General features: G+C 45.1%; 1 protein-coding gene across 3 annotated transcripts in view; it reads right to left on the bottom strand.

The window, feature by feature from the left end:
* The window catches only part of DENND2D (DENN domain containing 2D), an 83,512-nt gene that overhangs the window by 16,347 nt on the left and 49,111 nt on the right, over window positions 1-18,054 (bottom strand). The window contains exon 1 of one of the 3 annotated variants that reach the window (XM_054471925.2): window positions 3,100-3,382. The exons of 1 other annotated variant lie outside the window; for it this stretch is intronic. In XM_054471925.2, coding sequence (XP_054327900.1) covers window positions 3,100-3,157 — 58 coding nt within the window. In that variant the 5' untranslated portion in view covers window positions 3,158-3,382. Of the gene's footprint in view, window positions 1-3,099; window positions 3,383-18,054 lie in introns of those variants that run through there. One more of the 3 variants, XM_054472073.2, reaches the window with a different exon arrangement.

Here is an 18,054-nt window from a genome sequence, read left to right as displayed (position 1 = left end):
ATACCTAATAGCCTTCTTTCCTGATGGTGCAGTAGAGAGCAAAATCCATCTCTAAGCCCAGAGTTCGTGATATTTTGGAAATAGCTACAATGGTGAATTTCACCCCCTGGAGAGTTCTGTCACTGGCACTTGTTCCAGGGTTCCAGCAGAGTCCCTCTTCTCAAATAGGAAGCACTGGCTCAGGAGACTATCCCCAGCTTAAGGTAGGGGACTGATTGCACCAGCAGCCTGAGGGTGATTCTGTGGCAGTGGAAAACATCCGGGTGATCTCCACCCAACCCCCACGCCTGCTCAGCCTTCCTCCAGGTCAGGCCAGGTCAGCTGTTCTGCCCAAGCTACAGGCACAGCTGCTAGCCCACTGCTGTGTCTGGAGACTAGGTAAGAGAGAAAGAATAGCAAAAAATCACCTTGGATTCTCACAGAAACCCCTGAATGAGTAACTACAGGGAAGGCTTTTGCCAGGAAGCTGCCTCGAAGGGAAAGCAGGGGGCAAAAGGGTTTGAAGCCAGTGTTTGCCACTCCTGCTAAGAATAAGCACCCCTCTGGAAGAGAGTGGGGTGCTAGGATAGGAAAAACAGCTGCTTTGCTCCTAAGAGCTCTAGACCTGGCTTCTGTGGGACTAGAAAAAGCCAGGACTCATGGCCAAACTCATGTACAGTAAAGAAAGATGTTCAAATGCTGTAATGGGTGAGAAGAGCGAACCAGAACACTTGGAACTGGCACCACACCTTACCTGCAAGCTGCACAGACTTGTTGCACAAGCCTTACCACCTGTTTGAGGAACAAGCATCTTCCTGATACCGATGGGGAAACTGAGGCATAAAGTAATTCAAAGGCTATTAAAATTGATAGGATTTGTTGGGAATGGGGATTAGGAAAGCTCCAAATCCATGCTCCTGCCTTCTGGATGCATTTGACATCAAATATCCCACAGAGGTTTTCAAAGGACATTGAGAAACAGAATCTTATCACTGATCATTCCAGATTCTAATGAAATTATGCCTTTCCCTAAATCCTTTGGGCTGTGTTCAGATCATTTTCTTCTACTTTATCAAGCAAGCCAAGAGAATAGCAAAATTAATAAATCATTGACAAAAGAAAGTAATTAGACTTTTGGGATGAGGCCCAAGAAATGCAGCAAAAGACTGTTTTCTCCCCTCTTTCAAAAGGTGTTATCCACAGGAGAGAAAAGCATAAGAGAAAACTAACCTCCATCAAACTCATGTTTCATATAAGGCATCTCATTTAATCTCCAGTGTCCTAGAAAGGAATTATTATCCTGAGTTTTAGTTGAGGAGGGAGCCACCCTTTCTAGGGAAGTCAGGAATCTGGTTACACTTGTTCCTCCACCAGAAAGCCTCTCCCACACACACCTGACTGAAGTCCCAGATCTGTCTAGAATGCAGGTTTGGGGACCTTCTGGAACCTTCATCTGGGAAGCTGGCCCATCCCTTCCAGCTCAGCTGCTCTCAACCCAGGACCACCACCACATCACTCCTTGTCACCAGGATACACACACACACACACACACTCCCTCCTAATACACAACTGTCCTGGGGCCAGAAAGGCAAAAGAGGAAGGGGGAGAATCCCCAGGCAAGTGGAGGATGGTATGGAAGATGAAGAGGGCATATGCTCCTGGCCCTACAAGTGTTAGGCCTCAGTTCTTACAGTTCCTCAGTATCAGGAAGCTCCTCCAGGTACAATCAGGAAGTGCCTGGTGTTGGGGCAGGGGTGGGTGGGAACAACTGGAATGTCTCCTCTGGGCTGCAGGGGGCAGACCCCTTCCATTCAGACAGATGCCCCAGGGTCTGGGAAAACCAGGACAGACCAGGCCAGTGCTCTCCAGAGAAGAGAGAATGTCAGCCTCATCCCGCCTTCTGCTCCCACCACTGCACGGTCCCAGGCCTCTGCCCCAAACTGTGGTCTCTGACCCTCTCCCTGATGGTGCAGATGGAATGGCCAGATATTGGAGATCTGTGTCTAGAGAGGACACTACAAAGAGGGAAGGAGCAGGGTGTGGCAGGAGGAATGGCAACAGGAGGAAGAGCAGATCACTCAGAGGTCACTGCAGTTCAAAGAAGGGTGCACTGACCTCACTCCCTGAGGTCTCCCCAACTCTGGGGCTTGGGCTAAGAGAGGGTCTCACTTGGCCTCCTGGCGTACCAATGTTGGAAAGGGCAGGTTGTCTGGGAATGGCCCCTGCTCTTTGCTCCTCAGACAGTAGGACCTCTGGGCAAAGTATCTAAGGGTCATGGCTGTTCAGCCATAGGACTGGCTAGCGGTAAGCCACACAAATATCTGCCGAATGAATGAATAAATGGATGAATTTCTAACTGCCCTCCTTCCAACCCCAGGGCTCTGCTAAGAAAGAAAAGAAGGTGCTTCTTTAAATTAGAAGTTGACTTCTAATTTAATCCCCACAATCCTGGACGGGGGAATTATGTCCATTTCACTGTTGCGGGGCTGAGGGAAAGGGAAGGGGTGCCCTGTCTGGGCGACACGCTGGAAAGCAGCAGCTGCGCAGGTTCTACCGCCGCTCCGCTGGAGGCCACACTCTGAAGGGCACCTGGCAGCGGGTGGGTGGGGGTGGTAACGTCATCGGGGAGACCTGTGTTTGTGGCCGGTGGCTATCTGCGGGGCAGGGGCAGGGGCGCTGGCTCCGAGGAACTGGGCAAAGGCCAAGGAGGACTCCCAGGGCGACGAGGTGGGGCGGGGCGGCGGGCACGCCGGGAGCTGAGGCAGTGCCTCTGGGAGGACACCACAACCGGGGCGCTTTCAGGCACACTGCGGTTGCACCGCAAGCTTCCTGGATGGAAGGACACGTGGCCCCGGGGCCCCACAACGGCTTCCTGTGTCCCGCCGCCTCCCCCTCGCCCCCGCAGGCCTGGCCTCGCCGTCCCCGCCCCCACCTGACCCTCTTCCCCTCTCCGCGCGCTCCCTCCCGCTCACCTGCCCACGCGCAGCCTCCTGAGCCCCCTCCAACTGCTCCCGGATCTCGACGCCCCGTGCCGCCCTCTCCCGGGCCCCAGCCGCCAGCCCTAACCCCGGCTCCCCGGTGCCCACGCCGCACCCCGCGCTCTCCCCGGCCGGCACTAACCCCCATGGCCGCGCTTCAGTCTCAGGCTGGCTCGAAGGCGGCGGCCGAGCCCATCCATGGCCCCTCGAGTGCCCGGCTCCCGCTCCCAGCTCCGCGCTGGCCCCGCCCCCCTATCCTTGACCTCCGCGGGTCCGACACTTTCACTTTCACGCGGGGGGAGGCCTAGGGGACAGGTTCGGGGCGGCGCGGCGCACCTTCCGGACTCCGGCCCAACCCCCGGGCGCACCTGGGCGGGCCCGCTCTGCCCTCTCCCTGGGCAGGGCGGCGTGGGGTGGCAGAGGGCGCTCGACGCGCGTCCGGGACTGGGCGGCGCCACCTCGTTCCCACCCTTTGTGGGGCTCCCGGGGAGGCTTGATTTAGCGAACCCCCTGCAGTCCGCAGAAGCGCATGTCCTGGCTGAAATCATCGTCTTCCAGGTGGCTCCAAACGAATTCCAAAAGGGGCAGAGTTTTCAGTCCTCACACCTCTCCAACCCCTCCACCTCTCCCTTTGCAACTGCTTTAGCCCCTCGACCATCTCCAGGTCTCTTGCCCTACTTGTCCTCTCACTCTCGGGGTTCCTGAGGAGGAAATGGAGATGCGGATTAGGGACCTGACCCTGCCTTCCATTCAAACTTGGCCTTGAGCAGACCAGCAAAATGGGGGTAACCCCTGCCATTCCACAGAAATGTGAAAGTTCAGGAATAGAAAACTTTTTGTAGGTTTTTACATAATACAAATTTAAGGGACTGTTATTGTCATAATTGTTGCAGCTGTCCCCTCTCCCCTTCTAATCCTGAATTTCAATGCAGCCTTTCCACTCCTCCCTTTTCACATCTTCATTAACTTCCAAATACGTCCAGGCTTTAAACTTCAGGTATCAACCATGACATTGTGGTTCGGCTAAGCCCACTTTCTCCTGGGAGATCTGCCCTAGTTCCCTGCTCCCTCTCAGGACATTATCTGTAGGGCTGGGAAGTGCAGAGTCCATCTGGGGTTGCCTGGTTTACAAGGTTTTAGGGACCGTTTCAGGAGGGGTAGGCAGAGGGAAGAAGGGACCCTGGCAGAAATACGTCTGGAATCTGTGGGCCTGACTCCCAGACCTACAGCCCTCTTTCCTCTCCTCAGGCGTGGCCTCCAGGTGACTCTCCAGTCACCATGGGAGAGCCAGAATTGGGAATCCAGCCCTGGTATTAACTGTCTAGTCTTGTCCCAGAGGTTCTAAAAGTTGACTTTATTCTGGCTGTATGCAATTTTGCACTTAATTACAGTCTGTTTCTGTTCCCTATTCTTTGTGTATTCCCGCACACAAGTACACTTCCCTTCCCCAAGCACGTTTTCTGGGCTGAACCCATGTCTTATGCATCTCTGTGTAAGAACAGTCGTTGCTCATGATAAACTTGTCCAATTGATTGAATATTATTGTGCCTTAACTTCCCCAATCTATTTTGTGGTATTCCCAACCAAACCAACTTCCTTTCTTTAAAAACAGATGAGGAAAACTGTATACATGTGCCCGAAAAAGATAAGTACAAGAATGTTCGAGGGAGTCTTATTTGAAACAGACTCACACTGGAAATAACCTCAAATGTCTATTAATAGTAAAGTGAGTGAATCGCAGTATATTCACATAATGAAGTACTACATAGCAGTAAAAATAAATAAACCGTGGCTGCATGCAATAACATGGCTACATTGCACAAACATCATGTTGAGAAAAGGAAGCCAGTCACAAAAGAGTACATTATGTAAGAGTCCATTTGTATAAAGTTTAAAACAGGTGAAATTAATCTATGGTATGAGAGGTCAGGATGGTGTTACCTTTAGGGAGGAAGGAGGAAATAATGATTGGGAGAATACCATAGCTTTTCTTTCTAGGATGCTGGTAATGTCCTATTTCTTAAACAGGTGGTAGATACATAGATGTATTCACTATGTGATCGTTCTTTGCAGTGAACACTTAAGCACTTCTCTATATGTATATGAGACTTTAAAAAGATTTTTAAAGTATTCGTTAGGATGTTAGGGTGACATTAATGAAGGTAATGAAACAGGAAGAAGCTAGTTCAGAATAAAATTAGAAATTATTGGGATGGGAGGAAGTGGAGCTAACTAAGTATAATCTGCATTTTTGAGAAGTGTGGATAATAATAGGAACAAGTTAATTGATCCATAGCGGAAAATTTGGGTTTAAAGTGATGGGTTAAGATGGCAAAGATGAGAGCATATTATGGGTATAGCAATGAGAATTAGCAAGGGTAGACATTTAAAGTATAAGAAAGAGGGTGTGCAGATGGAACAGCATCTGAGAGAAGAGGGAGGAGGGGGCAATTAGAAGCTTAGGTAGAAGTTTGGCTTTAAATGGGAAAAGGAAACTTTTTTTTTTTTTGAGACAGAGTTTCACTCTTGTTGACCAGCTGGAGTGCAATAGCGCGATCTCGGCTCACTGCAAACTCCACCTCCTGGGTTCAAGAGATTCTCCTGCCTCAGCCTCCTGAGCAGCTGGGATTACAGGCAAGCGCCACCACACCCGGCTACTTTTGTATTTTTAGTAGAGATGGGGTTTCACCATGTTGATCAGGCTGGTCTCAAACTCCTGACCTCAGGTGATCTGCCTGCCTCAGCCTCCCAAAGTGCTGGGATTACAGGCGTGAGTCACCGCTTGTGGCCGGGAGAAGGAAACTTTATCTGAGGGAAAAAAAAGATGAAAATGGCTATAGATGTTGATAAATGTGTAGAGAAGGTAGCAAGAAGTTGAAGGATACCACAGGAGGCCTCAGTTTCTGCTAAGACAAAAGATTCTTTTTCTTCTTGTAGCTGCCATCTTCCACTGTCCCCTGGGTCATTCTCCTAGTCTGGCTGTAGAGTGGAAGTGAACGACCCTAGCCTTCCTTTTTTGAAGGTCTTGAAAGGAAGCACACTAAAAAGTTGTATTGAAGGAGGCAGTCAGTATGACATAACAGAATGAGTCTGGGCATCTGACACAGACGAACTTGGACCTGAACCCACTCTGCCTCTTGTTTGCCCTGTAGCCTTGGGTTAGGCATTGCACTGAGCCTCACTTTTCTGATATAATAAAATCACCTTGCAGGGCAGTTGTGAGGATTAGAAAGAATATATTTGTAATAAAAATTCCAAACTTCACACATACCTTTAATCCTCAAATCACTGTAGTCTCAGCTCCATTTCTTTTAATTGCAGAAAGTACTGTCTATTACCAGGCTTGTTTCTCCAGGAATTTCTGAGAAACCTCAAGAAACACACACTCCAAAGACCAATTCTGATATTCACTGGTCATTAGAGTCCATCATGGGAATTCAAACTATTACTTTCCCTTCCACAATTATACCCATTTGTCTGAAGACATACTGCTATTGTTCTCCCCTGTGCCACTTTGCCCAACTTGGACAATGATTCTATCTTCAATTCCATATAGAGATAGCTGAGGTTAGAAGAGGTTTTGTTAAGACTTAGTTGAAGGTTTGTTAAGACTTTGTTTTATGGTAAGAGAAGCACGTTATAAAAGGAAAACTTAAACACAAAGTATCACCACTCTTGGGGTCTGTATGAGAGTCCTCTTTGGAGTACTTCTCTCCTTACCCCTAGACTTGCCCCCATCTTGCAGGGATCAGCTAACCTGACTCCAGTGGGAATGCCCTTGAACCCAGCCCTGTCTCAGTATTCACATGTTCAAGAATGACTGACAAGAGCAATGTTTATTACATTCATGGGGAAACCCTGTCCCATACTTAGAACCTAATCTCATCTTTTGGCACAGAGACACCAGAACAACAACAAAAACAAAAACAACCCATCTTTCCCCAAGAATAGGCCAATCAATACAGAATGCCACCATCAATTGGCCTGCACAATTCCTCTTCCTTTGAGATGAACAAAAGCTCAAGCTGTCTCAAACTATGTATACTGCAAGCCATCTGAAGTCTTGGCTTCTCATCTCCTGTGAGAAATGAGTTGAATAACCTACACACCTTCCAAAAACAAGCAATGATATCCAGGATTAGGAAAGAACATCCATATATTAGAAACAAAGATAGCCTTTTCTGTTACCACAAAGAGTTCCTGGAGTTAAAAAGTTCTCAAATCTCTCTCCCCTAGAAAGGGTCTCTGCTCTATATTTGATAGCCAAAAATCTCCATGTATCCTCTTTCTTCCCATTCTTCTAAAGTGCTAAGATTTCAATCCCAACATTTTGTGTGTGTTGATCCCTCTGCTTGGAATGTTCTTCCTCCCACTCCTCACTCTACTAACTTCTACTCATTCTTCATATCTTGCTTAAACGACCTTTTCTGAAAAGACTTCTTTGACCACCTCTCCTTTCCATCTAAATCAGATCCTCCTGTTACAACCTCAATCACACCGTTTCCCTAGGAGCATTTATAGCCATTTGAAGTTACATATATGTATTTCTGAGATTATTTGTTCGACTACTCTCTCCCTTTCTAGAGTCATCCCCAGGAGGCATGGGTCTTATCTCTTTCTCTTACTTCTGTGTCCCCATTGCCTAGCACAGTGGCAGGCATACATCAGATAAACAGCAAATATTTGTTGAGTGAATTAACGTATGAATTAATAGATGGGTAGTATGCAGAAAGCTTCTATCTCTAAGGAGACAGAAAATTAATTTAAACATTTTTTTATTTTCTGGGTTCTACTCAGGGCAAACACTTCGGGTGCCTAAGACTCATTTCCCCTTTTACCCTTGCTGGATATATGGATATATTTGCTCAGAGGTGTATCAGATGGTGGAATCTGATCGTGGTAGTCCTGGTCTCCTTCCCCCAGGTTGATTCATGGTGGCCATGTGATCCAGGTGTGGCCAGTGAGAGGTAAGGAGGTATCTAATCTAGTAAGGGAGGCAAGAGGCAATCTCCTAGGGACTTCTGGGATAGGATTCTCCAGAAGTGATGCTGTTTCCCTGCCTCTGGGCATCACTGGGTTTGGATATGGTGACAGGAACTGGTGAGATGAAGCCAGCTTGTGTAGCAGAACAGGGACAACAGGCTCTCAGGGTAATGGGGCAGGAGTCAGGGATGGCATGTCAGACCTGAAGCTGCCTTCACTCTGCACTGCTTGTTACCTGAGGTAATAACTCTCCTTATGGTTTAACGCAGTGAGCCTTCTAAATACATTTTACATGGCATCTCAGTGCCATGTAATATACACACATGTAATATACAAATAAGATAAAAGTTTCACAAAACAATATCACTCCTACTATGTGCAAGGTATGCTGATATTTCTCCTTTTTCTTCCATTCTATTATTATGCTTTTAAAAAATCCTTGTTTGAGGCACCTTAAAATTATTTCACCCCCAAAATGTGTTGTGACCCACAGTTTAAAACATCTTTGGGTTTTCTGGTACTTTTTCTGCAGACTCTGAAGCCAGACTATCTGAGTTGGTGTCTTAGGTCTGCCAGTTACTAGTTTGGTTACGTCAGGCAAGTTTCTTAACCTCTTTGTGATTCAGTTTTTTCATAATTGATAGAATAATAATGGCATCTACCTTACAGGGTTGTTTTAAGGATTAAATGAGCTAATACATCTAAAGCGCTTGGAATGGGAAGCCACTGGCAAGTCTGAACACAAGACTTACATGATCCTACAAAGATGAGTAAGGCATGGTCCTTGTTCTCACAGAGTTTGCCTTCTTGCAGGAATAATATAATGCAGAGATACTGGGATTAAGATAAGCACAGGGTAGTTCAAGATCATGAAGGAGAAACATGCATTTTAGCCTAAGAAATCAAGTCTGATCTCCAGTAGGTAAGCCTGGGAGACAAAATCTCACTTACTTTTTTTTGTTAACTAATAGACTAGTTTTAGATTTACAGAAAAATTGAGCAGAAAGTACAGTTTGCACATATCCCCTCACCCCAGCCCCATGTATAGTTTTCCCTATTATTAACATCTTGCATTAGTGTGGGACATTTGTTACAGTTGATAGACCAACATTGATCCACTATTAACTGAAGTCCATCATTTACATTAGGGTTCACTCTTTGCTTGTACATTCTATGGGTTTTGACAAGTGTACAATGACGTGTATTCACCATTACAGTATTATATGGAATAGTTTCATTGCCCTAAACATCCTCCGTGCTCCTCCTATTCACCCCTCCTTACCCCGTCCCACTCCCAAACACTGATCTTTCTACCGTCTCCATAGTTTTGCCTTTTCCCAGAATGTCATATAGTTGGAATCATACAGCATGTAGCCTTTTCATCATACAATATGAAGCCTTGCTTCTTTTAATTAGAAATATGTATTTACCTTTCAAAACCCTCTCTGAATGCAGAATACATTCATAAGCAAAAGAACAAAGAGTAATAATTTTTAAGTGTGTTTTCAGCACTGTTCAGGGGATTCAGCAGCCAATAGGTGTAACCAATTTCCTTAACAAGCATCTGCTTAATAAATATTTGTTGAACAAATGAATGAATGAATTCCCAGCATGATGACTACATTAGCAGATGGTCAATGCGTGCTTGTTGAGTTGATCTCTAGACCTAACATTTTGATTGCATTTAGGGGGTTCCCAGTTCTCTTTGACCATAAACTTAAGAGGAACAGATAGTTCTCATGGCTTGGTCACTTTATATGTTTCAGGCACTATGCTAAGTATTTTACAAACATTAATTCAAATCAGCATTATCAATAATCTTTTGAGCTAGCTATTACTATTCCCACTTTATAGATGAAGAAACAGGCTCACAGATGTTAAGGAACTTGCCCAAAATCACACAGCAGGTAAAGTGAACTTTTAATTCACACTCAGATGGAAACTTTATCCCCAGGAGCATCCTGATGAGCCCACCAGGACATGTCGTGGAATCTTCCATGGAGGTGACAAGCGGCCCAGCACTCCAAGCCTTCCATGATGGTCTCAAATAGATATCCTATGAGACTACACTCAGGTCTGTCTGTGTATTGCTCCCAAAATGCCCTACCTTGCTTTCTACACTGAACAGTGCCCCAAAGTGGTGGAATTTTTTTTTTTAATGGAAGCCAGAGGTTCATCATAATAGGTGTCATGGAAGTCCTCAGGGATGTAAATAACCCCCTAGAGATAAGGCTGACATAGAAAAGTCTACCTCAGTCCTGGGGAAATGAGCACACCATTCACCACTGTAGGAGAAAAGAAGGGGACAGAAGATCATGTAGGGCTTTGTAATTCATCAAAGATTCTTAGACATTTCTTTTTTTTTTTTCTGAGACGGAGCCTTGCTCAGTCGCGCAGGTTGTAGTGCCGTGGCGCATCTCGGCTCACTGCAAGCTCCGCCTCCCGGGTTCACGCCATTCTCCTGCCTCAGCCTCCTGAGTTGCTGGGAGTACAGGCGCCCGCCACCACGCCCGGCTAATTCTTTGTATTTTTTTTAGTAGAGACGGGGTTTCACCATGTTAGCCAGGATGGTCTGGATTTCCTGACCTCGTGATCCGCCCACCTCGGGCTCCCAAAGTGCTGGGATTACAGGCGTGAGCCACCGCACCCAGCCAATTCTTAGATATTTCTACCTACAATTAGAAATGTAAATTATCTCCAACACTTCAAACTTCTGACAGAGAAGATTTATAAATCTAATAAGCAGAATCTTTGTAAGCATATAACTAAGTCTTGTAAATCGAACATACCCACCCGCTAAATGTGCTAAGCAGAGAGAGCATCATCAAAGCAGCATCATGAGGACAAATCAGTTTCCTTGAATGAACACAATTTACCAAAAGTATTGATCCCATTTATATCTCTTTATTGTCTCTCTGCTTGCTTGTACAATTTCCCAGAACTACACATTTTTCTCATCCAGATAAGGGAGACTTAAAAACTAGGTCAGTCACATGAGTACAGTAACTGACATTTCAGAATCAGGGTTTGGTCTGAGACTCTGCATGGGAAAGCAAGGCCTGAGCATTAGTTCCAAGTTCATTCTAGATGAGCCATGAGTTAATAAACTGAACACTTCTTGTAGGAATACAACTTCATAATCATATACCTTTTCTTGCAATATAGTGCATCCTTTATTACCTTTTTGGCTTTTTTGAACAGTAACCTTTTATAACACTTTACCAAGATGTCTTTTTATAAGTTTTTATTGAATAATTTGAATTAAAATTCTCTTCTTCTTACCTGAATTGCAATGAAATCTTTCTGTTGCCCACCTGGGTCCTATACCCTATTTGTTCCTCTGAACCTTTTGTGTTTATTAACCACTGCTCTGGCCATTTATTGACAGAAAGAATCTGGAATTTTAGAGTGTCGAGTTAGAAGGGACAGTATCAGAGGCATTCATGTGCCCACCCGTCCACCCCCCGCCCCTGCCCCCGCCGCTGTTCCTGCTAAGTGCTGGGAACTCTGCCTAGCAGTTTCAACAATGGGAAAATCCTGCCTTCAGAAAATATAAAGCCTGCCATTCCCTGGCCTCCCTGACTGGGGTGTGAAGGCTTGTGATTATACAGCCAGTTAGTGGCTGTCAGGACCAGAATCCAGGAAATGTCTCTCCAAGTCCCTATCTTCAACGCAAGAAAGAGATCTGATGGATAACTCTTTTCTATTTTCTCCCCCACCCTTTTTTTTTTTTTCGCTTGATGAGCAGAGATAGACAATACAGAACAGTGAGCACTTAGCTCAGTCCTGAAACTCAGAAATCAGAACATACTTGTTAACAGACTGATTAACACCACCAACCCCCACCTGTCCTGGTTGCCCTAATCACAAACCCCAAGAAGGAATGATGCCCACACCCCTACAGTTCTTTTCCTCTTCCCTCATCCCTGCACAACCCAGGAAGTTGCTCAGCTGAGCAACCACATCAGGCAGAAGGGCTGCCTGCTAAGTGATCATGGCATTTAAAGGAAGCCAAGAAAGTGATGAAAGGTTTCGAAAGACAACTGCAGGAAGAAAGAAAGAAGGTCATGGTGGACAGGATCCTGGAGGGAAGAGAGACAGGTTCAGGTGGAGAGGTTGGGAGCGGATTGCCATCACCCTCACCATGTTGCCTACTTGAGTCTCAGAAACAACTCTCTTTTCCTTTCCTTTGTTCTCCTGCAGAGAATATCATTCCATCTTACATCTCATTGTTAGTAGTGGCGAATCTGTACAGGTCTGCAGCAACCTCGATTCTTGCCTCCTCAGAAGAAAGATTTTGACTGAGGGGAATAAGGCAGAGAAAGGGACTGAAGCAAGTTTTAGAGCAGGAGTGAAAGTTTATTAAAAAGTATTAGAGCAGAAATGAAAGGAAGTAAACTACACTTGGAAGAGGGCCAAGTGGATGACCTGAGAGATTAGAGTGAATGGTCTGACTTTTGACTTGGGGTTTTATATGTTGTCATGCTTCCGAGGTCTTGCGTTACCTCTCCCCTGATTCTTCCTTCGGGGTGGGCTGTCCGCATGAGCAGTGGCCTGCCAGTACTTGCGAGGGGCCGCATGCACAGTGTGTTTACTGGAGTTGTGCACATGCTCACTTGAGGCGTTCTTCCCTTACCAGTTGGGTATTCTTAGAGGAAGGTCATATACCAGTTAAACTCTGCCATTTTGCCTTTTAGCGTGCATGCTTGGACCCACTCGTCCAACTCCTGAGATCTTATTGGGAAGCTGCCGATCACCAAATTTTGATGTTTTCTATCTACTGGGAGATTGCCTTTCCCTGGTGCCAGCTGCGACAAATTATTATTTTAGAGAGATAGTTAATAACCACCTGACCATCACCTCATGGTCACCTGGCATTCCTGGTTGGGGGGCCCACTCCTGCCCTGCTCATGTCTGCGTAACTACCTACTGTAACATCGTGTTTTATTTAAAGAGATAGATGCACAAAGTGTGTATATGTATAGGTGCCCACATGTCTATTTAACTGTATGTACTAGATTAACACCTGCCCCCAAACTGATCTCTGCTGAATAGAGCCAATCAAACTTGGTTCCCTTGGTGAGCTTGCACTCTTGGTATTACATACCGACTAGGGGACAGGGCCAGCCTCAGCCCTGATGTTACAGTCTCACCAATGCACCACAAAGTAGCAGTCTCTCATTGTGAGTTATCACCTGGAGTTCTTTGTCTCACAACTAAGAGAATTAGGGAGAGTGAGCACAAAGGGTGAAGTTGGAGCAAAAGTTTAATAAAAGAAGGAAGAAAGCTCTTGGCTGCGGAGAGGGGACCCAGAAAAGGGTTGCCATTTTTACAGTTGAATGCAAAGGCTTTTATAGGAAACCAATAAGGGCTGCGGATCTCATTTGCATAGGTACGAATTTCTGGTAGCTCTACCTTGTTCTTCTAATGCACATGTGGGCCCTTAGCTTGAGTTACTCCGTATTGCTTTGTTCCCCTTACTGTGCATGTGTCAGGGGATGGAATTGTCCATTGTGGGCATGTCTGGGCAAGCCACCTGTGCAGCCTTTCTTATCTGTGTAGCTGTGGGCATGTCTTAGGCAAGCCCCCCCTGTGCAAGTTCCTTTATCTGTGCCTGCAGCTTCATTTTTCAGCTGTTCTTTTGTTTGAAAGAGAACCCACCCGAAATACCTGCCTGACCAGTTTCTTCCTTTCTCCTCCCTCACTAGGAGATGCTCTTATCAGACTTTCCTAAGTGAAAAAAAAAAAAAAAAAGCCACAGCCTACTCCATCTTTTCTCCACTTCTTTGTTCACTTTTCATCTTACTCTAAGAAGTCTTTATGTAGCTATCATTTCCTGAACGTCACACTGCTTGGTGCTGGGAATCAAACCACACAAACCTGAACTCAGCTCATAGGACATACCATCTGTAAAACAAAAATAAAATTCTAACTCCCATGACCATCTGAATGGACTCCTTCTCTCAGCAAGGGCCTTCCAAGAGTTACCTGAGGGACTGGTTCAGGCCATGATGGGGGGTGGAGTGTGGACATGCCTCATCGTACACGCCTCCCTCTCAGAACAGACTCTGAAAGTTTGATGAGAAACAGTTAACAATCAAGTCTTTCTGAAGCCTGCTACCTGAAGGCTTCATCTGAATGATAAAACTTTGGTCTCCACAACCCCTTATTGTCACCCAGACGTTCCTTTCAATTAATTCCAGGTCTTTAGATAATAACTCTTTCAACTAATTGCGAATCAGAAAAATTTTAAACCTGCCTATAACCTGGAAGCCCCCATTGCAATCCCCCCACTTCAAGTTGTTCCCCCTTTTCAGACCAAACCAAGTACATCTTACATGTATTTGATTGATGTCTCATGTCTCCCTAAAATGTGTAAAACTAGGCTTTGCCCTGATCACCCTGGGCACATGTTCTCAGGATCTCCTGAGGGCTGTGTCACAGGCCATTGGTCACTCATATTTGGCTCAGAATAAATCTCTTCAAATATTTTACAGAGTTTGACTCTTTTCCATTGACACATTTCAGCCCTTCGAGGAGTTTTCACAACCAAAGTAATTTGCAGGGTACTTGCAAAGACCGACAGATATTTTAGATATAAAAATGCTTTAAACAATTGGATTATTTGAGCTAATATTATTGCCATATACTCCAAAGGTAAAACAGAGCTCACTAGTGTCCTTGCAACTGACAGGAAGCAGAATATAGTGGTAATCAGCACCTGATGGGATGCCTGAGTGATGTGAGGTCTGAGCAGCCATCACGAGTTGTAGAGAACGTGAGAAACCATGGGCATCAAGTTCCTAGGGTGAATGGGGCTGTGCAATTACTGCTTCGTTTTGCTTTTGCTTTCTTCCCCAGCTCTTCTCTCTCTGTCTCTCTCTCTCTCTCGACACAAAGGAAACCAAATGCAAATTGATACTTATTCTATAGGGCCCAGATACTAGTCTCCTTCTTCACAGGAAATTGAAAGTCTCAGTAAGTCTCTCAACAGAGGCCTGTTTGCAGGAGGCCAGGGCCTAGGAGGTGGAGCTAAGTTTGTTTATCAGCTTATTCTGGGGACAGAGGTGGAACCATCACCCACAACCAGAGGAAACTGTCTGGTTCCCCAAGGTCATTATGGGACTTCCTGCCAGAGCACCTGATGGAACAGTTCATGACTGAGGTGGGCCCTCACCTTAAAATCTTTCCGTAGACAGAAGTGGGGGATGGAAGAATTTGTAAATGACCAACCAACCACCTCTCAGGTCAAATCTGAACTCCCTCCTGACTTGAGGGAGGTTTTGTGCAGAAAAAGCACCAGGCCTGCCAGGCCTGCCGGGCCTGCAATGCAGTCAGAAATTGCTGCATGTAAATCTTGGCCCTGCCATTTGAAAGTTGCTCAACTTCTTCCCTGTAAAATGGGGAAGGCTATAATGTGCACTATACCCTGGTGATAAGGGTTATGTAACTTCCTCTCCTATCCATTTTCATTTCTCCCCTTTCCTTCCCACTTCCCAAGATCCCATTATCCTTCCTCTTACACTGACAGCCAAAACTTAAAATTCTGCTTGCTTTATTTTGCAGGGCAATTTAGTTTTCTTTGTTTCAGTTTTTCCTTTCAAGACAAGATTCTGGGACCTAATTTTTCAGAATTAAACAACCATACAAATGTTTTGCTAACACACACACACGTGCACACACACACACACACGAGTCCCCCAAGAGGACTTCTGCCTCCAGCTTCAAAACATGTGCATTTTCTTTTCTCACTGTATTAGTTTTTCAGTTGATACTTCCCTTGTTTCTCCAGAGAACCTAAAATGAGCAAGACCACCAAGCCGGTCCACCATCCTCTACATGGACTTCGAGAGTCCCCAAAACACTATGCTTTTTATGGCCATTTGTATAATCTGAAATGGTGCTCCCTCCATGCCCCTCCCATGTCTTTCAATCAGCTTATTTGTAAAGTCTTCCATAATCATAGTGCCATTGTGCCGATATCTTATAAAAACATGTTTATTATACACACCTGCCAAACATAGGCAGCAAGTATTTTGCAATAAAAATGAAAAAAGCAATCAACAGTTGAAATCGTTCATCACTAGCCCAACATCCTTCCTACTACATGCCCCTTCTTCTCTGCTAATAGAACCCCTATTTGCTAGGTACCGGTAGAAATCTTTTGACTTTAAAGAGAGGAGGCCTCCTACCCTCGCCAATGCATGAATTGTAATTCACCTAAACCACACATAGTAATTTCATTCTCTTATAATTGGTCATGTGACCCAATGAGCTATGAGGGGAAGTTTGCTGAATGTAGCACCCAGGAAAGCTTTTGCTTTCTGGGCAAAAAAGGACAAACTCAACTGGTAGGGTCCCTTTTGCCCCTCTGCCATTTCTTCTTTCCTGTAATACTGACATTATGCATGGAAGTACTGCAGCAATCTTGGAACCATGAAGCACAAGGAAAAGAACAAAGAAGCAATCTATTAAACTATGGCTTAGCAGAAAGATAGCAAGAACCTGGGACAGTTGACAACTTTGAGTAGCTGACCAGCCTTGGTCTAACCACTTATGTGAAACAGCTGAGCCCTCATTTGTTTATGTCACTGTAGCTGGGTTTCCTGTTATATATACTTAAATGCAGTCCTAATAGGTACATAGTGCATCCTCTCAAAAACGGTTAAAGGCTCATTATATACACTTTTGCGTCAGCCTTGATTCCAAATCTAGTGCGTGAGCAAATCCTGTCTGCTCTACCATCAAAAGTGTATCCCAGATTTCAACTATTTAGTACTTCCCACCACCCCCCTGCCATTAACCTGGCTGAAGCCACCATCATCTCTCATTCATAATGCAGCGTTCTCTTAATGGGCCACTTGAGTCTACTCTTTTCTTCCTTCAGTCTTTTCTCAGCATGGCAGCCAGAATGATTCCATTAAAATGTAAATCAGATGGTATCATTTCTCTTATAAAAGCTCTCCAATGGTGCCCCTGTTACTCAGATTAGAAGCCAAGGTCCTTAAATGGACTTTGGGGCATCTACCTGATTGGGCTCCTCTCTGTTTTTTTCATTTGTTTTGTTTTTGTGTTTGTTTGTTTGTTTTGGTTAGATACTTTCTATTACTGTCTTCAAGTTTGCTTGTTCTTTTGCAGGATCTAATCTATTAAGCTCACTCAGTGAATTTTTAAATTTTGAATCTCATATTTTTTCAGCTTTTCTTCACTTTTTGTTTAATTTTTCATAATTTCTACTTCTCTCTTCATTATACTCATGTTTTCCTTTAAATCCCCGAACATACTTTTTTTTTTTTTTTGAGATGAAGTCTCACTCTGTTGCCCAGGCTGGAGTGCAGTGGCACGATCTTGTCTTACTGCAACCTCCGCCTCCCAAGTTCAGGCAATTCTCCTGCCTCAGCCTCCTGAGTAGCTGGGACTACAGGCACCTGCCACCATGCCCAACTAATTTTTGTATTTTTAGTAGAGACGGGATTTTACCATGTTGGCCAGGCTGGTCTCAAATTCCTGACCTCAAATGGTTCGCCTGCCTCGACCTCCCAAAGTGCTGAGATTACAGGTGTGAGTCACCGTGCCTGGTTTTGAACATACTTATAATAGCTGCTTTAAAGCTCTTGTACATTAATATCTGTCATTTCTAGATCTGTTTCTATTGACACGTTTTTCTCCTGGTTATGTCACATTTCCTGTTTTTTGGTATATCTGGTGATTTTTTTAATTGGATGCTTGACATTATAAATGTTATGTTGTTGTTGAATGTTTAGATTTTGTGGCCAGGAAGTTAATTTATTTGGAGATTCACAAGAGCTTTTTTTTTTTTTTTTAGACAAGGTCTTATTCTGTTGCCCAGGCTGGAGTGCAGTGGTGTGATAATAGCTCACAGTAGCCTCGACCTCCTGGGCACAAACAATCCTCCTGCCTTAGCCTCTCAAGTAGCTGGGACTACAGGTGTATGCCACTATGCCCAAATACTTATTTAAAATTATTTTTTTGTAAAGACAGAGTCTCTGTGCCGCTGAGGGTGGTCACAGAGTCCTGGCCTCAAGCAGTCCTCCCACCTCAGCCTCCCAAGGTGCTGGGATTACAAGTGTGAGCCACTGTGCCCCGCTCAACT

This window comes from Pongo pygmaeus, chromosome 1 (genome assembly GCF_028885625.2).
Source record: "Pongo pygmaeus isolate AG05252 chromosome 1, NHGRI_mPonPyg2-v2.0_pri, whole genome shotgun sequence".
In the NCBI taxonomy this organism is placed as follows: Eukaryota; Metazoa; Chordata; class Mammalia; order Primates; family Hominidae; genus Pongo; species Pongo pygmaeus.
Note: the sequence above shows the minus strand (reverse complement) of the source record. Positions and strands in the feature narration are given on the sequence as shown.